Source organism: Dromiciops gliroides, chromosome 3, assembly GCF_019393635.1.
Source record: "Dromiciops gliroides isolate mDroGli1 chromosome 3, mDroGli1.pri, whole genome shotgun sequence".
Classification (NCBI taxonomy): domain Eukaryota; kingdom Metazoa; phylum Chordata; class Mammalia; order Microbiotheria; family Microbiotheriidae; genus Dromiciops; species Dromiciops gliroides.
This window is the reverse complement of record NC_057863.1, coordinates 21,637,821-21,660,060: the sequence shown is the minus strand read 5'-3', so window position 1 is coordinate 21,660,060 and position 22,240 is coordinate 21,637,821. Positions and strand designations below refer to the sequence as shown.

General features: G+C 43.8%; 1 protein-coding gene across 2 annotated transcripts in view; it reads right to left on the bottom strand.

Annotated features, from left to right (window-relative positions):
- PPM1L (protein phosphatase, Mg2+/Mn2+ dependent 1L) overlaps nucleotides 1–22,240 on the bottom strand; it is a 304,414-nt gene that overhangs the window by 70,037 nt on the left and 212,137 nt on the right. For both annotated transcript variants that reach the window (XM_043991937.1, XM_043991938.1), the window contains exon 3: nucleotides 8,270–8,444. In XM_043991937.1, coding sequence (XP_043847872.1) covers nucleotides 8,270–8,444 — 175 coding nt within the window. The remainder of the gene's footprint in view (nucleotides 1–8,269; nucleotides 8,445–22,240) is intronic.

Sequence of the window (22,240 nt, the reverse complement as noted above, 5' to 3'; positions counted from 1 at the left end):
CCTCCTGCTGCTGCTTCCCAGAATTGTTTCCTCCAGGATTGGGCAGCAGGACTACCTTCTGTGAGAAGCCTTTAGAGATCTCCAAAACCGTCAGTGTCTGCCTTTCCTACCTAATTCCCTTGCAGTTAAGTTGTATATATTTTTCCCTATCTTTTTTTGGGGGAGCGGGGCAGGGCAATGTGGGTTAAGTGACTTGTCCAGGGTCACACAGCTAGCAAGTGGCAAGTGGCAAGTGTCTGAGGTCGGATTTGAACTCAGGTCCTCCTGAATCCAGGGCCGGTGCTTTATCCACTGCACTACCTTGCTGCCACCATAAGTTGTATATATTTTTGTATGTATCCATAAGTGTACCCCTTGCCTCCAATATACTCTCCTGTGAAGGCAGTCCTTGAGAACTGTTTCCCTTTCATCTCAGTGTCCCATGTGGCTAGGACAGTGCCCGCTCTTAAATGCTAGCTGACCGTATGGACTTATTGACAACAATCCAGGAGGTGGTGCCCAAAGGTGTGGAGGTGGGGTGCGAGGGGACTTTCAGGGAGCTGGCTCATAAAACGGCCAACTTCCTGCTCCTGTCTGTCCGCCACTCCACCTTGGGCTCTCCCGGTGACAAACTGCCTTAGCGACTTCTGGATGATTGGTTTAAAGTTCCCTCAGATTTATAGCAAAGCCCCAGGAGCAAGCTTATGTGCAGGGAACGGCACACACAGGGAAAATTCTCCATCAATCCTGCCTGAGCACATGTCCTTTGGATAAGAACCCATTGATGACATCAAGTGAATTTCCAACAACAGTCAAAAGGGCTGAATGATCTCATGTGCCCAAAGGGGCCGCACAAATGGTGTCTTTTGGTGGGTGATCAAGCAGATGGCATTTCCAAGGGCTACTCGCTCCCCAAGGTTACACTGCATGCTGTCTCCAGAGGACATGGAACCACCCAGATGCAGTTTATTCCAGACTATTGGGTCCCAGATGCATTTGCTTTCTACCCAGAAGAACATCCCTTTGTGGCCCCCATGCAGTTTCATGTTATTGGGAGGTATCGGCGGTGATTTGGAGTGAGTGCATCTATTTTTTCATAGACCGCAGGTCTCATCTGAACTCAGACCTCATTCAAAGGGATGGCAAGCATTGGGGAACCATAGAATTTTTCTGTCCTGTGGGACAAAGAGGTGGAGATGATACCTCGGGCCTGTCCCTGGGCATCTAAAAGGAAGGGTGAACATCTGCTGCCATGGTTTTCTCTTGAGTGGATACATTTCATTCCATCTGAGTAATCAAAGGCTGTTTCACGAAGCAGGTAGCAACATTTACTTCCCTTGTGGAAAACAATGGCAACTTGATGAGATGGAGACCCCCATCACCTCCCACTTGCATGGTTTAATTGCTGGGCTGCCACCTCCTAATGATGGAGCTGAGCATTGGCTCTTGATTTCCAGCACACTGCTGTACACATTTTTATTTCAAACCTTATCTTTGTTCACAGGGGAAAAAAAATGCACCAGAGGGATTCTCTTTTAAGGGAAAGAGAATTCTTTTTCCCCAGTGGATGGTCAGACCCAATGCTTTTGAATGGGTGTGATTGTGAAAAGAGCTCACCATGCCCAGGGAAGCCCTCTTCCACTAGGCCTCTTTCCCAACCTCTCTCCTTCACTCCAGAGAAGGGGCAAACTCATGTCTTGCCTGGTAGTCATGGTCTCACTGAACAATGACAGTAGATTGAGGAATGAGTCTCTTACCAGGATGGAGTCGTTTCCTCTCTGTTAAAATAATCTCCATTTCGTTTTTTGGTGATGTGATTTGGGGCTTGCCTTATCCAATGCCCCACCATTCTTTTCTCAAAAACATTCCTGGTATAGTATATAGGAAGCTTCCAAGTAGTCCCTTGTCTTTGACCTCTCTCTCTTTTTTGTCTGATACATGTTTCTGATAAGCCCATACTATTAAGTTCAAAGTGTAGTTGCAATAGCATAAAAAAGAAACCCTTATGTAGCATTTGAACTGACTTTTTTTAGTACGTCTAGAACATTTTTTATTTCAATATCTAAAATCCCCAAATCACATATTATTATTTTGCAAAATGTGTTCCTATTTATGGCAATAATAAATTTGATTACATGAATATGAAAAAACTTTTGCAAATGGAAAGAGGAATCCGTGATGGCTGAGATGGGAGGGCGTTTACAGACACACCTCCAAAATACCTATGGGCAGCCTCATTCGCTTCGGACATGGTAGAGAAATCCTGCCCCGCCCCTCGTTTGAACAGAGGCCCTCCTGCAAGGAGCCTTTTAATGCATTTTTTATGTTGCCTAAAAACTGAAGAGGAGCCTAAATAATTCACAAGACCTTTGTTAGGCTCAGTTTCTGGAAGTTGTCATTTTTTCCCCTTCTTGATGGCAACGTGGCTTCTTTCTGGAGTCAGGAGCTCTCCAGGGCCTCTCATAGCACAATTAAGGTGGCTTTTTAGAACCGTCCAAAAAACCCAACAGCAGAGAATCCTCTGGTAATCACTTTCTGAACCGCTGATGGCGACTGTTTCCCCTTTTAAATGTTCTTTAGGCAGAATGCACAGCACAGCCTTGGTGGGATCTTAACTGCACACAGCTGTGGCCCAGAGGTCTTCAACACTGAGAGCTGGGGGGAGAATCCTGCATAGTGTGATGTGGGAACTGATAAAAGATGCCTGCCGGCCGGCCTGCCTGCCTTCCCTCTTTCCTCCTTCTTCCTTCCTCCCTCCCTTCTTCCCTCTCCTTCCCTCCCCCCTCCTCTCTCTCTCCCTTCCTTTCTTCCCTCTCTCCTTCCTTCCCTCCCTCCTTTCCTTCCTTCTTCCCTCCCTTCCTTTGTTCCCTCCTTCCCTCTCTCCTCCCTTCCTTTCTTCCTCCCTCCCTTCCTTCCTTTGTTCCCTCCTTCCCTCTCTCCTCCCTCCCTCCCTCTCTCCTTTCCTTCCTTCCCTCCCTCCTCCCCTCCCTTTCTTTCTTCCTCCCTCCCTTCTTTCCTTTGTTCCCTCCTTCCCTCTCTCCCTCCTCTCTCTCTCCCTTCCTTTCTTCCCTCCCTCTCTCCCTCCTCTCTTTTAGAAATGCCTATGGGCAGTAATGGACTCTTCTCAAATGGATGCCTGAATGCTCTGGCCTCCCCACCCTGGTGACGCCTCTCCTCTGTGGCCCCCTCCTCTTCAGGGAGTCCCCCTTTTCATGAGATGCCCAGATTCACTCCTGACTCCTCCCCAGGAGCCCTTCTCCCCTTCCACTTCCCTTTTATGTTGTGTCTTCCCTTAGAATGGGAATTCTGCTGAATAAAGGACCCCAGAGGTCATGGCCCATCCTCTTTTTCAGGAGAACATGGAGATTGGATCAGGGGAGTGGAGCAATAATGGTTCTCTGCCCCAAATCATTATGAGTTTCCTCTCTGGGACAATGACACTCTCCCTTATGGAGGTCATTTATAGGTTTCTTGCTTAGTGTGTATGTGTGTGTATCTGTGTGTTTGCATGCATCACACACACATGGATTTTTATATGCATGTATGTATATATGCATGTATATGTCTAAAAGTGCGTGTGTTTATATGTACGTGACTTCTTTGGAGAGGTCTCTTCCCTAAGCCCTGTCTATGGAGCCTGAGTTTCTGTCACAATTTGAAAGTGATCGCCACCCGTCCATCAAATAGTCCCAAGAGTACAGACTTAGATTTTGCCGTGCATTGGGATATGTGAATGTGGGAATCTCCCCAAACTAAAAAGAGATTCACAAAAGACAGACAGCTTGGAAAAGCTTTTTTTCTCCCAAAACATAGCATGAGTCACAGTCTTTCAGAACCCGGCCCGCACCACCAAAAAATGTAAGACTGAAAATATCTGCATAGAGATGTGAGATGCGAGCAGAGTTGAGTAGTCTCCTTCCTTCAGGAAGATAAGGAAATGCAGATACCTGGGGAGGACTTGTAAAGTTCTCTGGACGTATAAACAGGGACCCACATGGGATGTGTGCCCATTTGCATTTTTATATTTCAGGGTACAGTTTTTAAAATGTTTTGCTAATAGTCTTTTAAAAACATCCCTATCACTTCCCAGTGATTCCACCCTCGCTCCACCTCCTATACCCAGAGAGTACTTTTTAATGGAGGAGTATGGGAAAACCAAGTAAATCACCACACTGGCCACGTTGGACAAGGGATGCCCCTTCCACACGACAGGCCACTACTTTGAGAGGTGGGAGGTATGTGTTAAGGAGTGAATCTTCACTGTACTTTTATTGAAAGAATGCAAATATGTAAGAAAAGAATGCCAACATATCTGACAAATCATGAAAAGTCCATTTCTGAGCCTTTTCGTTCTTTGAAGTGTATATATTCCTTCAAGTAAACAACAATAACTCTAGGTCACGGATGCTGCGACAAGTGTGTGTATATACACACATGCACACATATGCATACACTAATGTACAGACACCTGCATATACAAATATAGCGCATGTGTATATACACACATATGCATACACGTATATTCATACACCTGCATATACAATTATAGCGCATGTGTATATACACACATATGCATACACGTATATTCATACACCTGCATATACAATTATAGCGCTGTGTATATATGCACACGTATGTTGCACCCACCCAAAACAGTGCCCCACTATACAGAATCCTCAGAAGAACGAGTCGTTCTGGATAGAGTCAAGCTTTCCAGATATTTGAAGTCTACAAGCATGGGATCTGGAGCTAGCAGGAGATGGGGAAGCTTGGTCCCAGAGAAGTCGGGTGCCAGGTCACAGAGCTGCCTAGAGCCGGAGCATGGCCAACAGCCCAGGCTCTCCACCTCCCAGGCTCCTGTCCTTTCCAGCATGCCAGGCTACCAAGCTTTTTCTGTTTTCACCCTGTGGGGTGACAATCTTTCCCCAGGCCTTTTACATCTTTTTCTGGAACAGAGTGTGCTGGTCCAGACCCCAGGGGTGGGTCCTCTTTACAAATGGCCACCACTGTTCTGTCCTCCAGGGATGCTCTCGGGTCACCTGGGAAGAGCACAGGGGTGATCTTCCCTTGCAATAATGGCCCCAGGCTGCAGTGTTGTGTCTGTCCCCTTGTGCGGTTTCTATCTCGGCCTTTGTTTTCAGCTCCATTCTAATTGGCTATTTATGATCTAATTTTGAAAACTACAACACTGTCTTGATTAAGATTGGGGGTAAAGAAGGCACGAATGAAGGGCTGGAGGTTCTCCTCTGGGTAAAGAATAGAGCTCTGGGCCACAGTGGTTGTGACAAGTATTTTGGTGACTCAGAAGCATTGTTCCAGATATTAAGAAACCAGCTTATCTGTGAACATGTTGTACACCTCCTGCCCCACAAGGGACACTCCTTGAAGGGGGAGGGGTCTGTTTTCAGTGGTGATCCAGATAAAGAAAGTTTTAACCCATCCATGTCTGTGTTCTAGGCCTCTACCCCCTTCTGAGCAGACTGTAAACTCCATGAGGCCAGGGACTGCTTTGACTTGTCCTGACTGCATCCCTGGTCCTAAACAGGCCCAGAGAGGACGTCTAGTGGATGTTTCTTGAAGTTAATTGAATTGGTGGGGGTGATGGTGGCAGTGGTGATGGTGGGTGGGGGTGATGGTGGTGGTGGTGGTGATGATAGCAGCAGCTAGTATTTATATGGAACTATAAGGTTTGCAAAGTGTTTTATAAATATCTCGTTTGATTATCTCATCTGATATGCACTATTACAATCTCCATTTTACAGATGAGGAATTAAGGTAGAGAGAGCTTAAGTGATGTGGCCAGGGTCACACATATAGAAAATGTCTGAGGAAGGATTCAAACTCAGTTCTTCCGAATTCAGAAATCCCAGGCTCTCTTGGCTACATCCCTTAACAGCTGTGTGTGCCTTCTGGGTCTTCTTCATTCTCACTTATACAATGAGAGGACTGAACTAGAGGACCAGCAAAGTCCCTTTCCAGGCAGTTAACTGGCTAGGTGTTATGGGCTAGACTTTGAGTCAGTAAGACTTGGGTTCAAATGCTACCTCCAACACTTCTTAGCAAGTCCCTTAATCACTCAAGCCTCAGCTCCCTCATCTGCCAAATGAAGCTGAAGTAGCGCCTGCCTCTCAGGGCTGTTGTGAAGATCAAATGAAGTGATATGTGCAAAGCAGGTTACAAACCCCCAAGGATCACGCAAATGTTAGTTATTATTATTAGCACCCTAAGATTCTGCAGAGGGGAGCGTGCCTGTGGATATGTGTATACACAACAGCACAGGAGAAGATGGGAGAGAGAATAGAGGGGGTAGGGAAAGGAAAAAGAGGGAATGGTTGAGAGGATGGAAAACCAAGCATTTGCTATCCAGTATTCTGTGCCAACACGTTAGACAATTCCTCGGGAATTGTTCCTCACTCAGTGGTTTCTGGTGGTTGGCTTAAGGGGGCCACAGATGGTAGAGATCTCCATTAAGTCATTCAGGAGGATTAATCAGAGGATGGGCATTAATGATGGATCGGCCCCTCTAGAGACTGGGATACTTTCCTAAAATTCAGAAAGTTGATTCAGGAGGATGAAAGAGTAAAATGGAAAATATGCACAGAACTAAGGCAGTGAGAAGCATCTGAGCTACCTACGTATCACAGGGTTTAAAGTCTAACGGTATTCCCGCTGGTTGTTGGAAATATTTTATCTAAAGGGCCTCTCTCTTGCCACCTGACTCAAATACATTGTATACTAATAGAAAAAATCATTCCTGACTAGATTACAAATCTTTCTAATTTACTTCTTTTCAATTTATTGAAATTATGTCCTTCAACGAGCATGGAATAGGGTTTCTTTTTTCTTTTTTTTTTGCAGGGCAATAAGGGTTAAGTGACTTGCCCAGGGTCACACAGCTAGTAAGTGTCAAATGTCTGAGGCCACATTTGAACTCAGGTCCTCCTGAATCCAGGGCTGATGCTTTATATACTGCCCCCCCCCCCGCCCCAGCTGTCCTAGAGTAGTGTTTCTTAACAAGAGAATCGAAGAAAATGTTGAATGGGTGGACCAGTTCTTCCCAAAATGCCCCCCTGCCTTGGATGGTTTGTTATGAGGCTCAAACAAGATAACAGATGTAAGTGCTTTGTAAACAAATGCTGGCAATTCTTATTATTTGTCATGGAAGAAACAAATTTTAAGGCCGAACCTGAGGTACATAGTGCATGTAGAATGGTGGTGAGAAGGGCAAAGATAGTGTTCCATCAAACATTTATTAAGTGCCTACTATGTGCCAAGGACTGTGCTAAGCACTTAGGATACAAAAGAGGCAAAAGACAGTCGCTGCCCTCAAGGAACTTAGAATCTAATGGGGGGAGGGGCAGTTAAAAAGGGAAACAATGAAAGAGACAGAGAGAGAAAGCAACAAAGAGAGACAGAGATGGATACAGATATACACACATATATATATACACACATGTTATAAGACATATTCTATGTTAACATAATATAATACATGTGAAATGAGTTAAGCTTCACAGTTATTTAATTCTCACTGTATAGATTTAGAAACCAACAACTCTGGAGGCTCAGTGCCTCCCCTGACAGTCGTGCAGCTGGTGAGGAACGAGGCAGTACCTAGAAATTGAGGACCCATCTTCTTCTGGCCCAGCTCTTACCGGACTACAGCCACAATGCCTAGAGCTAAGCAATTTCCTTGGCTTTCTAAAGCCTTCCCCAAACTGAGAAATGCCTGCACCCCAAATAATCCTTCAGGAAGAAAGGAGGAGAAAACCACATACTGAGTGCTTACTACATGGCGCATGGTAAGGAAAAAAAGGTTTATAAAATCCTCATACCTTTAATAGTAGGCAGAGCTTTTTTTATTTTAGTCTTAGTTACCCTATAAGATAACACCGTGCTTTGCACACAGTGGGTGCTTAATAAATGCCTAGTGAATGAGTAAATGGTTTCTCAGCTAGACTAAATCAAAATTTTCAAGGAAGGAGAGCAAACTAGAGAAGTGACATTTAAGATTAGATCAATAGGAGCACATAATAGATAAGAGACCAGAAAATCCCATTAGCAAAACAGCTTTTCTTTTTTTTTTTTAAGTGATTTGGTATTTAACCACCTGTTTCGGAAATGGAGAGACAAATCTTACATTTCACGTTGTATAAGAAAATTTCCTCACATATACTTTATGGCTCTGAACCCCGTCTTTGCCATTCATCACCTCCCTTTTTAAAATGCACAGACTTTGGCAACAGCCCAGACACCTTCCTCTGGCAAAGAAGGAAGCCACCAACCATACCTGCTTCGTCATAGGAGACGGTCAATTTTTCTAGCATCTCTCGGTCGATGGACAGAATCTGCTGCTCCAGGATGGCCTGGTAGGAGAGCACACTGTTCTCTTTGTCCTTTTCATAGTCCTGCAGATGCTGTTTCAGGACCTCCGGCAGGCGGGATTTCACATATTCAGCAGCTGACTGTCGTAAAACAAGTAAAAAACCAAACCAGATTAGTCCTTCATATATTCAACCTGAACCTTTATTTATCAGTTAGAGCTCTCAGCGCCAGGTGCAGTTTAAAATGGGGAAGCTGAAAACCAGAAGAGGAATATCCAGGGCAAGAGATATGAAAACAATCAATCCATGATTGACCGATTGATAGGGCGAAAGAGAAGTAAAAAGCCCAGCTGACTGCAGCAACCTTCAGGCCAGTCAGCTAGGCTGTCATTTTTATACATTGTGCTCTGGCCCCCAGCCCCAACCTCCAGGGGCACAAAGGACTCATTTGAAAGTAGACAGTTAATATTCAAGAGGTCCTGGTCCTTTGTCTCCCCCTCCCAAAAGATTTCTGTCCCAAGTTCTCTGTCACTGGTATCTGGAGATGTCAGGAAGAATTGAAGAAGGCCTCTAGCATGCTGATTGTGAGCTTCATGAACTTACAGAAAACACAGACAAGAATGAAGGCATGCCAGTGACTAGCACAGGTTGAGACTCCAAGTGTATAACACCAGATATATTGCTGGAAATCCTCTCCTCCAGCACTCTCTATCATGATACCCTACTACAGTTCTCCTACATTCTCCTTCCCTTTTGGCTTCCTCATCCTCTCCCTTCTCCCTAATTAAGGGCATTCCCCAAGGCTCAGACCTTGGATCCCTGCCCATCTCTCTCTGCTTTCCCAGGCTGAACTTACCAACATACAGGTCACAATTATCACAGTTTCACAGATGGCCCTGAACTTGTCCCCAAGCTCCCAACTGCAGTGGGCATTTTCACTTGCATATCCCTTTATGACCCAAATGTGCAATATTTAAAATGAAATCCATCTTGGCTTCCCTCCCCACTCTGAAACCCAGTGCTAAAGGTCCAAGACAAAAGCCAGATGGTCTCTGCCTTGAAGGCACTCACATTCAATTGGATTTTTCTCCAGGGAGGGAGGCATAGGGGGAGTTCGCAGTGCCTTGAACAACTTGGGTGTATAATAAATGATGGTTGAACTGAATTATTTTCTCTACTGGGCATCAACTATAAATGACATTGGAAGGATGGTTATTAGTAAAGTGAGTCTTTATTCTTACAAGGGGCTTCTCTTCCTGACATCTGTATGTATATGTGTCAATGGAAAAAGTTATTCACTCTGAAGCACAAGGCTCACATTTTGGAGTCCTTCTTTCCCATGTCTCCCCATGTCTAATGAGTCACCAAATTCTCTCTGGCTCCTCCTTTTATACTGCATCGCCCATCTGTCCCCTCCCAAAAATAGATATAGAAATCTCTCTTGCTTTGACTCCCAATACATAAGCCCTGGATGACTGCAGTGGTACCCTGACCATCTTGACCGTCTCCGATCTCCCTTGGGCCCTATTACCAAATTAGTCTCCCAATGAGTGATGACCCTGAAGGACTGAGGGTGGCATTAAAGCCATCCAAAAAGGATCTGGAAAGGGGGTCCCCATGGCTTTCTTTGTTGTTCATCTCTTTGTGGGAAAGGACCTTGTCATATTTATTACTGTGTTTTCAGCTGCTCACAGAGTTGTTTTTGTTTTTGGATTTTTTTGTGGGGCAATGAGGGTTAAGTGACTTGCCCAGAGTCATACTGCTAGTGTCAAGTGCTAAGGTCGGACTTGAACTCAGCTCCTCCTGAATCCAGGGCCAGTGCTTTGTCCACTGTGCCACCAGCTGCCCCTGCTCACATAGAGTTTTGCACAAAGCAGGCACTTAGTAATTGCTAGATTGAATGGAAAGGACGACTCTTAGTCATATGCGGATGGTCTTGCACACTTGGTCCAGCAGTACCTGCGATGGGGACACTTCTGTAGCTTTCCTGACTTAGATTTGTTCCCTTCTGACAAAAGGCTACATGTTGTTGGAGGGCTGTAATGCAGTGGGATGCCCTTTGTGTAACATCCCTACATGCTTTCAGATAGCTACCATGTTCTTCTTCATTCGTGCCTCATTATTGGGATGGTTCTGGTGGGAGGAGATGGGAAATGAGAGAGGACCCAGCCCAACTCTCATGGTCTCTGGTGTGTTTCTTTGAAATTTACCTAGTTACCTTTTTGCAACAAAGAAGAGGAAAAGATATCAAGCCAGTGGAAATGCTGCCCCCCCCCAGAATAAAGGGGAATATTTCAGCCCAGGGAGTAGCCAGATGCTGGCATCCAACAACATCTTCCTGGGTTTATATTTAGATTTTTTAAGTCAATTGCTGATTAAATTACAACCTGAAAATCTTACTGAAACTCTGTTCAATTTGCATGCAAGCCAGTCAGTACAGAACGAATGAAATTATTCCATAAAATGTAAATGAGCTCCCCACATAAGCACAACACATTTAATTCTAGCATTTAATAATGATTTCCTTCTGACACCAGGAGCCCGAGAGGGGCACCGGAGAAGGACTATTTTTAACTCACAATATCTAACTGTTGAGTATGACATTCAGCTTGAGTTATTCCTTGGAAATGATTTCCATGTCCAGGAAACAGATCCCCGACATATTTTAAAAGAATCAATGGACTGAATACCAGTGACTCCATAGTGTCGTATTTCCTTCACACTCAGATTAATTTTTTTCATCAAAATCATGATGAAAAGCTAGAATATAACTGGGGTCCTTCCTTTCCGTTACTTTGTGCAAACTGTCATTTCTGGGTCTAGGTTATTTTCGTCTTGAGAGGTTTCTGTAACCTATGGGAGGAAAATGGCCCTGGGCCAAGTTTTGGCTTTCCCAGGCTGTGTCAGGAAACCACCGTTAGACTCAGTGGATGCTCTAAATATATTCAGATGATAGTTTAACCTTATGTTCAAGAGAAACCTACGTAGATTCTCTACCAGATTATGAAGAGCCTGTGGAATAACAATACAATATGAGCAAGCAATAGAAGACAAAGAGGGGAACTGAAAATTCTAGAATCCCAGTGGAATTCCCAAAGTTCAAAGTAATCGTGATGCCACATTATTCGAACAATCCTCCTGTGCCACTTCTCAGAAGAGGAGTCATATTGGGTCTCTGTCTTTGAGTATACTCTGCAGGTACATGGAGATATCAGGAGAAACTGAAGGAGCTTTCTAGAATATTGAGGGGATCATCTGTGGGGCACTGACAGGAGAACATGGACAAGCATCTATGTGGATGGGGAGGCACGGATGCATTTCAATCCATGAGAAGAACCATATTGATGGCCCAAGCATCCTGCCCAAATGCCAATTCATGAAGAGCCATTCCAAACCATTAGGACCATTAGCAATGGCCCATGCTAGGCCAAGGATACACTGCTACACAGGATGACTTCTGCAGAGGGTTTATTCACACAAATATCTCCTACTAGACCATCAGAATGGAAACAACAGGCAAGTAGGGAGGGTTTCCTTCATTGTACTGTGTGCCCAGTGCCTGATACATCACATTTAGAACGGTGTTCTACTCTACTATGATGTTACTATGGACCTCACATGCAGTAGGTATTAAATATTTGTTCACTGGATTCAGGATTCTGTAGGACTGGAAGGTTTTCAAAGTACTTTCCTCATGATCACTCTGTCAAGTAGGTAGCATAATTATCTCCATTCCCATTTTACAAATGAGCAAAATGGCAGCTCAGAGAAATTGCTTATTATCTGTTGTGGCCTGGAGGAAGTCACTTGCCTTCCCTGGGCCTCATTCCTCACCTGTGAAGACAGGGAGTGAGATAAAAAGATGGGAGGCAACATAGTATGATATAAAGGGTGATAACCTTGGGAATCCCCAGACCTGAGTTCAAATCCTGGACGTCACTTCCAACTTATATGACCTTGAACAGATCCCTCACTTCTCAAGGCTTCTGTTTTCTCCTCTGTAGGATGAAGGGATGAGTGGACCTAGAGAATTCCTTAGGATTCTAGACCTATGACCCTATGACTGCTAAAGTCCTTCCCAGCCCTAAATACTATGACCTGTCCAGGTCACACGGCTATCATATATCAGAGTTAGGAAGAGAACTCAGGTGTCCTGAGGTCAAGGACTCCGGTTCTTTCTGCTGAACGTCTTTGTCTCATTCATTCATTCATTCATTCATTCATTCAACAAGTATACTGTGAATCACTTGCTATGGTTAAGGAATTAAACATTTTCTGCTTGGCCCCAGAAGGCAGGACCAATAGGAATGGACAGAAGTGGCAAAGAGGTCTATTTAGGCTCTATTTAGGTACAAGCTTCCTAATCGTTGTCCAAGAGCAGGCAGGACTGCCTCAGGAGGAAGGGGCTGACCCTCTTGGGAGGCCTTTAAGCAGAGGCAGGGGGTAATGCAGACGCTTCTTTTTCCAGACCTAGGCTAGACTGGTTGGCCTCTGAGGCCCCCTCAATTCATATATTCTATGAATTACATGAATATATTATTCAGTGAATGCAAGCTCATGTGGGACTCAAGCTATTAACAGGCCCTTCTCCTAAAGAGCAAATGAATCATGCATCAGTTTGTTTGTTTGTTTGTTTTTTAGTGAGGCAATTGGGGTTAAGTGACTTGCCCAGAGTCACAAAGCTATTTAGTGTTAAGTGTCTGAGGTTGGATTTGAACTCAGGTACTCCTGACTCCAGGGCTGGTGCTCTATCCACTGCGCCACCTAGCTGCCCCTCATGTATCATTTTTAAAGGGTCATCTGCCTGAAGAGCACACTGGCCTAAGAATGCTTGAAAGAGTCTCCAGTGTTAAAAATGGGGCCACAAATACAATTAATTTGCATATCGGCACAGGGACACCTTGTAGGCACTTAACAAATGTTTATTGACTATTGACTACTTTCCTCCTTAGGAAGGTTCATGAGAAAGAACCTAAAGACCTTTATCATGTACCCCAGATCCATGGTAGATATTCACGTACAATGTTGGGGAAGAGAATCACTGATTTGTAGTTTGTTTACAAAGCTGTACCTCAGGATGGGGGCTGTGTGATGCTAATGCAGTGTGCTTCACCAGAAACATTTTCAGTGGAACTGCGAGTGACCACCTTAGGAAAACCGACCTCGATCTTCCCATGATACCTTTTGGTAGTAAACACACACCTGTGCTCACATCGCCCTCTGCTGTCTGGTGCCCACATAAGCAAGAAGCAAAAATAGACTCAACAGGTGTGAGCAGAAGCTTTACTGCCCCAAACTGAAGAGGATACGAGTATCAACAAATTACAAGACTCCATCCAGCAAATAAAATGATACTCTTTGGGCTCAGCACCCACACACCCACATGAGGATAAGTTTTGCCATCTGCACAAAGATGCGACTGGGTTTCTTTCTTGAAATTCAACAGAAAGGCCATTAAATATTCTATAAACCATATTAAAGAAGTAAAATGTCCCACAAGACAACAACTCCGACTGTGCCTCCTGGGTTAGAGGCCACTGCCCTATACTGTGAAGGCATGCTCCAACTGGAAGACCCAGATTCAGCCCTACAAGACACATGAAATGACGGGAAAACAAACACTTTGAGAAAACAACTTGCGATGAAGTCTGGAACAAATGTATCCTCCACTAAGTTATTATCATGATCAGTTCTGTTGCTGCCCAGACCTGAGATTTAATCAGTGTAGGAAATTCAACACTCCCTTCACCAATGCAGATGAGCAACATGACTGTACCTTACAGTCTTCCAGAGTTTGCCGCAATGGGAGGATAAGTTTCCAGTGCTGGAGATGGAACCTGAGTCCAGGTGTTTTTGACTCTAAGGCCAAATCTCTATCCAATGAACTACAAACTTAATATTGATTCCAAAGTGGATTCATAAAGACCAAGAGGACACAGACTAGAGGAGTGAGTGGACACAGTTAACAGAGTCTGGGGCGGGGAGGAAGGATCAATTGCAGATGCTTCAGAGGAGGGTGGGAACAGGTTTTCCCTTTTTTCTACATTTCTAATTTCTCTCCTTCCTTCCATCCCAATCAAGAAGGCAAAAAATACGACGCCCATTATACAGATAAAGTTATGCAAAACATGTTTGCACATCAGTCATGTCAAAAACGGGTTTTCAAGGTGAGAGATTTGTCAGGAAGAGAACGTGGCTTTCTGGGTAGAGGAAAAATAAGACATGAGGCTAGTCACATAGACATGAGCAAGGAAGCTCCGAGAATGTATGACTCCTACACCAAGTTCATGTTTAATATGTTTGGTGAGAGAACACAGTGAGCTTCTGAAGAGGGAGGTAGGAAGATGAAATGACGTTGAAGGAACTTGTTTAAATAATGTTGGTAGCTTTGGGGAGGACGGTTTGGTGGGTGAGTGGGAGGGTAAAGGCAGGAAGAGCATTGAGGAAGCTGGGGATCAATCCATGTAAGGTGGTAAGTTCTGGACTAGGGTGAGAGCTTAGAAATACAAAGAAGCAAAAAAGTTTTTGCACAAACAAAACCATTGCAGCCAAAATTAGAAGGAAAACAAAAAGCTGGGAAACAATTTTCACAGCCAGTGTTTCTGATAAAGGCCTAATTTTTAAAATACATGGAGAACTAAATGAAATTTATAAAAATACTAGTCATTCCCCAATTGAGAAATGGTCAAAGGATATAAATAGGAAGTTTTCAGATGAAGAAATTAAAGTTATTTACAGCCATGTGAAAAAATGTTCTTAATCACTATTTATTAGAGAAATGCAAATTAAAACTACTCTGAGGCACCACCTCGCACCTATCAGATTAGCTAAAATGACAAAAAAGGAAACTAATAAATGTTGAAGAAGATGTGGGAAAATTTGGAACAGTTATGCACTTTTGGTAGAGTTGTGAAGTGACCTAACCATTCTGGAGAGCAACTTGGAACCATGCACAAAACACTATGAAACTGTGCATACCCTTTGACCCAGCAATACCACTACTAGGTCTATATTCTAAAGAGGTCATAAAAAAGGGAAAAGGACCCACATGTACAAAAATGGTGATAGGTGTTCTTTTTGTGGTACCAAAGAATTGGAAATTGAGGGGATGCCTATCAATTGAGGAATGACTGAATAAGTTGTAGTATACGAATGTAATAGAATGCTATTGTTCTGTAAAGAAATGATGAGCAGGCAAATTTCAGAAAAACCTGGAAAGTCGAACATGAATTGATGCTGAGTGAAGTGAGCAGAACCAAGAGAACATTGTACATAGTAACAGCAACATTGTGTGATGATCAATTGTGATAGACTTAGTTCACCTCAGCAATACAATAATAATCCAAGACAATTGCAAAAGACTTAGGATGGAAAATGCTCTCCACATCCAGAGAAAGAACTATGGAGTCTGAATGCAGACTCATCCATCCTAGTTTCACTTTTTAATTGATTTTTTTCTTTGTTTCTTCCTTCTTGTGATTTTCCCCTGTTTGGATTCTTCTCTCACAACATGACTAATGTGGAAATACGTTTTACATGATTGTAATGTATAACTCATTTCAGATGGCTTGCTGGCTTCGGGAGGGGGGAAGAAAAGGAGGAAGAAAAATTTGGAACTCAAAATCTTCCAAAAATGAATGTTGAAAACTATCTTCACATGTAATTGGGAAAAAATAAAATACTATTTTTTAATGTAATTGGGAAATGTTCAACCAAATAAATAAAAATACAATAAAACAAAAACAAAAAAGAAAATACAAAGAAGCAAATTCAAAGGATATTGTATGAAGTGCCAACAGCCCATCTGAGGGTGCAGATTAGATACAGAAGGAAGAGGAAGAGGGAAGGAGGTAGAGACAGAGGCAAAGTGAGAACGACCTGGGGAGAAGGGAGGAGAAAGAAGGGGAAGGAAGAGAAATAGAAACAGTCATCAGGGTTACTAGTCAGGTTAATTCGGGGAATGGTAGTCCTCTTGATCTTAATGGGAGCTTATTTGAAGGGTAAAATGAGCCTGCTTCTCAGTATATTTAAGTCGAAAGATAAGCACCGAGCTTCTCCAAGCTTTAAGAAACTCACAAAACTCCATGAAATCCGACTGTCAAAATAGTGCTAGGAATTCTATTTATCCTATTAGGACCAGAGTGAGTTGGCGCAGAGTTGTTTGATCTGAAGCGGCAATAGTTTCAAAGCACCTTTGGGAACAAATTCTGTTCCTGAGATTCGGTGATTCCAGACCCTCTACAAAGCTATCCATCCTAAAAGCCACCCAGTCAGTCTGGCTCCAAGGCTGGCTTTCTGTCCAGCGTGCCACAATCCTGGCACTTGGATTGGTTATTCAAGGCTCAACTCGAGCCACCTCCTTCACGAGGCCTTTCATGATCTGTGTCCCTGCTGTGTTCACCCGAGGGCTGGCGAGAGTCCTTATCTAGCTTTTGAATCCCCAGCACCTGGCTTAGTAGACACTCAATGAGCACTTGTTGGCTTGGTCTGGGTCCTGCATCAAACCACTTTCTGCGTTTTTGAGTCCTCTGACTTCCTTTTGATTTCATTAAGCATATTCACTCTAATTTTATTGCAAACTGACATCTGAGCCTAGAGGAATCCGCACGCTCCACCAAGCTGGATGGGACAAATACTCCCTTTGCGCAGGCAACAGTAGAAGTTCCGGTAAAGTTTTATTTACAGAAAGATCTCTGCGCTCCCACATACTGTGCGGGCACCGAGTCCTCTTGGCACATGCTGTGCTGCAGCCTGAGAGGCGGATGGCAAAGAGGAGAAGGACCAGCCCCTCGTCCCCCGAGTTAGAAGGAGACAGTGCCAACTCTCCGGACGAAGGTCAACTGCAGAGGGACAACTGCCCCCCCCCCCGCCCACCCCAAGTACCCTCAAAGAGGTCTGCCAGCCTCAGCACGCCTCCTGGAAGGAATCCGTCAGCATTGGTCTGGGCCCTAAGGAGGGCTGGGAGATGAGGTGGTCACCCTGGACATAATAGAAAGGGGGTTGGATTCCATGTGGAGATAATGTAGCGGCCGTCTCCAGGTTTGTTTAAAGTACAGGAGAAGTCACATGGAACCAGAAGAACCAGAGGTGGGGAGCAGGGGGCCCGGGCAGCCGGGAGAGGAGACCGAACGTGCTGATGTGGGCAAGGTTTCAGTGCCCTTGCAGGCTGCTGGGTGTACGTGATGATTTGGCAGCAGTGAGAGGCACAGCCTCACACTTTAATTTACTCGTGTCCGCCATGGAATCCATCTTCCTTATGGTAACATATCATTAACTCCTGACAGCTGCTCTTTGGCTCCAGGCTCTTTCGGAAAACAATGTCAGAAGGAGTCCACTCGCCTGCTCGGAAAGGAGCGCAGGATATTAAATTAGAAAACATCAAGGACTAGATTAAGTTATGCTTCCCCTGGGAGGGCTGGGAGGATCCTGGCCGGCAACAAACAACACCCTCCGACATTTTGAGCCTCACTGGGAATATTATGTAAATGGAGGGAAGCATCTACGCCCCCTCTGCTTTCACTCCCTTGTCCATCCGGGGAATGAAGCCAAGCAGAGACCCCTGAGTGAAGTCGAGTGAGGTCACTGGTCAACAGTCGATGTTGGAGGGGCTGTGGAAAGATGGGCACCTGAAAACACCCAATTGTTCTGGATATCAATTCAGAATTATGCAAAAACAAAACAAAATGACCCAATCATTTATTACCTTTGACCAAGCAATTCCACCAATGGAAGAGGACTCTAAAGATCTTGGTCAAAGCCAGAGTCAAAGTCCCAGCATGAACCAAAATATCCATAGCATCTAACTTCCTTCCTTCCTTCTCTTTTCTTTTCTTTCTCTTTCTCTCTCTTTTTGGTGATAGAATAGACCTGGGAATAAAGGGGACACCGCTGAACAAAATGTGGTGGGTGCATGTGACAGCACAATATTGTGCAGTAAGGGACCAAAATAGGGAATTCTGAGAAACATGAGATGTTATGAAAAAATAAGGGATGAAAAATAAGCAGAACTGACCATATACACACAGTGGCCATAATCAGGAAGAATGAAAAGAACATGAAAAATAAGCCAAACTTGAAGTCGACAGAAAGCCAGTAGCTGTCCCAGAGAAAACATAATGAGATAGATCTACCTTCCTCTTCTTTGGACAGACACACATACACACAAAATACATCTCACTGCTCCATAAGATTTCGAGCACTCTAAGAGCAGAGAACTCCATCTTATACATTTGCATGACTCTTGCATCTTCCAAAAAACCAAGAGCATCCGGGCAGCTAGGTGGCGCAGTGGATAGAGCACCAGCCCTGGAGTCAGGAGTACCTGAGTTCAAATCTGGCCTTAGACACTTAACACTTACTAGCTGTGTGACCCTGGGCAAGTCACTTAACCTCAATTGCCTCACTAAAAAACAAAAACAACAACAAAAAAAACCAAAAAAACAAGAGCATCACAAGCATTCAGTGATGTCATGGACTAACCAATGGGCAAAATACGAAAGACCTGGGCCCAGAACTTGGCTCTCTCATTAACTAGATACCTAATCTTGGACAAGGGACATTTGTGCTCTGGCCTTCAGTTCTTTCATTTGTTAAGTGTGAGGGTTGGACTAGATGAGGGGTGATTCCCTTGGGATCCATGGGTATATCTCTGGGGGTCTGTGAACTTGAAGGGGGGGAAATTGTATTTTAATTTTTATTAACCTCTAACTGAAATTTAGCATTTCCTTCCATGATGCATGTAGTCAACAAGCCCGAATAGTGTGTGAGCAGCACCCAGGACTTGGCCACCAATAGAAATTACAGATATTTTCATGTCACATTACAGGTTGTCACAGCTACTTCTAAATATCACTTGGACTCATCACAACTTCAAAATTACTGTAATTAGACCTGCCACTAGATAGATGGCTATATCACAAATTTGGTTTCTAAATTATTTTAATAATTATTTCAACATAATTGCTTCTCTTTGTCATCATGTATATCTTATTTTTTTAACTTAAAAACATGATTCGGAGAAGGGTTTCAGAAGATTGTCAAAGGGGCCCGTGACATGGAGAAGAAACCCTTGATTGAATGATCTCTAAAGATCCTTCCAACTCTAATATGACAAGGATCCACAAATATCTGAGTAACTAAGGGATCCTAGTGGATTTTTACTTTTCTATCAGACACATCAGACATTAACGTTTGCTCTTAGCAGGAGCACTGAGTTAGGAATCAGAGGGCCTGTGCTCGCCTTTGGACTTGGCTCATCTGTGTGCCCTCAGGTACATCCCTTTACTGTCTGGCCTCATTCTCCTCTTTGGATCAAATGAGGTGTTGGACCAGATGAATTCTAACATTCCTTCCAGCTGTAACTCTTGTGTGTCAGCAGATTGCTGGTTGTCGTTGTTTGTTGTTGTCGGGGGGTTTTTTTTGAGAGGGAGTTTGGTGTAGTAGACATGGCACTAGACCTAAAATTAGGAAGATCTGGGTTCAAAACCTGCCAGACCCTTACTACTTGTGTGACCTTAGACAAGTCATTTAACCTCTATTTCAGTTTCAGCATCTATAAAATGAAGGGATTAGATTTGCTGGTCTCTGGGGGGTCCTTCAGCTCTCAGTCTGTGATCCTATGGTCTTCTCATTAGCTCTAGTACTTTTTGATAGGATTAGGGATGTGAATTGTTGAGAGGCTGTCACAAGGATCTGTACTGTGTCTGGGCAGCTCTCTAGTCAATATGAAAAGAAAAACACCCAGCTATTATTCCTCCTCACTTAATGTGCAATTCACTCAGCAGCCACACAACTGTTCAGACCTCAAATTAGGCTTTCGTAAAACACAATCCATTCTACCAAAGGCAATCCCTTTTTATGACTGCAAGAGGAGAAGCAGCAATTGGGCTACAGTATTTAATATCAGAAAATAAGTATCCTCTCATCTTCTAGGAGAATTAGACCTTCAAAGATCATCAAAAGAAATCTGTAACAACCAATGCGTTCTGGGATGGGTATGAATTGGGTGGGGGGAGGGGGGTATGATGGTGAAATAAAATAAAGCAAGTCGCCTTCCCTATGGAGGTTGAACATCACAAAATAGAAAGGTTGACCTTCTCTTACAAGATCAGGCAATTAAAAGGGTGTCTAAGATGGAATTAGCTGAGAAGCCAAGCACCCCGTAAAGGTCTAGTGCCATAGCTGTTATGATTCAAAATAGTTTAGGTAAAAATTGAGATATAGAGAATCCCTGTCTACTGAGGTTTCACATCATTTCTGGTCTTTGGAAACGCTGAGTTTTCAAAACATTTCACAAAGCAAGCTAATATTTTCTGGTCAGTTAATTTTTTTTCTTTTTCCTAATTAGTCATTAGTGGTTGAGTTCTCCCTGTTTCTTTGTTCTTTAGAAAGTATAACTATTCAAAGTTAGAGGTATATCTATGCTACCCGCAGATGTCTTCCTCAGGCAATCAATAACATTGAGGATAAAAGTGGGAAAAGAACCTTTCTCTTCTTAAGTTAATTCAGAGAGAGTCTTTTCTTTTTGCTGCTTCTCACCACCCCAGGATCTTGACATTCAGCACCCTCTCCTGAAATAATTTCAAAATGAGTGTATTAATGATAAAGGCAGCAAGGAGGCTCAAATTAGCCAGTCTGCAAATTATTGTAATTTTCAGAATTGCAAAAAATAGGAATAGAAGAGCTTCTGGTGATCTGAAAAATGAGAGGCGATTGTCATTTTCATCTTAAAAATCTCTGATTTGGGCTTAGCTTTTATACTAAAGGAGCACGGCTCGCTATCCATCTCAATTATATTTTAAAAGAGGGAGAGCAAGAGAGCTTTCGTGCACTTTGGCACCATAGTTCCTGCAAAATCAGCTCCTTTTGAGCCTGCCAATTTCACAAAGAGGCTAACTACTGGGACGCTATCGACAGCTCCCATCAGCTTCAGGATCTTCGGCCCTGCACTATGATGAGGGTGGCCTACTTCTAGCCAAAAATGGACAGACTGGTATGTCTCAGGGCAGGGTAACGGTAATGTTGACTGTAGCCTTTCTTCTCTGAGTACCTTCCTTAATTTTTTTCAAATATCATTTTATAATATTTAATATAAATTCCATTTTATAATATTTAATTTCAAAGCTGGTGTGGCATGACATTAATCAGTCACCCAAACTCTTCGAGCCTCCATTTCTTCATCTGTAAAATAGAGACAGACCTGGAGGACCTAAGTCATAGGCCAGTGTAAGTATGGGGGCAGGAGTGAACCTTTCTACAAAATATTATTCTTCCCCCTCCCCCCCAGGGCAATGAGGATTAAGTGACTTGCCCAGGGTCACACAACTAGTAAGTGTCAAGTGTCTGAGGTCAAATTGGAAGTCAGGTCCTCCTGAATCCAGGGCTGGTGCTTTATCCACTGTGCCACCTAGCTGCCCTTCTGCAAAATATTTTCACAGCCATCAACTTGTATCATCCTGTGAGACTCATGAGACTGGCAGGGGGAGGTCTCTCTGCTAAGAGATTTCCTGCTATGTGGAATTCATCCATTTCTCATTTCTCGGGAGGACACCTCCCGAGATCCTATCACACAAGTCCAAATCCTCACTGGCCCTTCCCACTTCCCAACACCCACCCATCCTTCCTTCCCTCCACATAAAACACCTCATCAGTCTTCACCTAGGCTGCTCCAAACATCAGCAGCAGCCTCGTCCTTCCCCTTGACCTGCCTGTGTGGGCAGCAAGGACAGCTCATTTCCTAATGGACTCCCCTTATGCATCTATGTGTCTGGCACTACCAGCGTCTGGCCCTTACAGAACATGGCTCTCATAAAAATCATGCCTGCATTTTCTATGAACAATCTGAAAGGTAGCATTAGAGAAGATGGTGTCACCACTGCCCACAGGTGTTCTTATAAAAGCAGCTTCCAAAAGGAAGAAAGCCCCAAACGTCTGAGGTG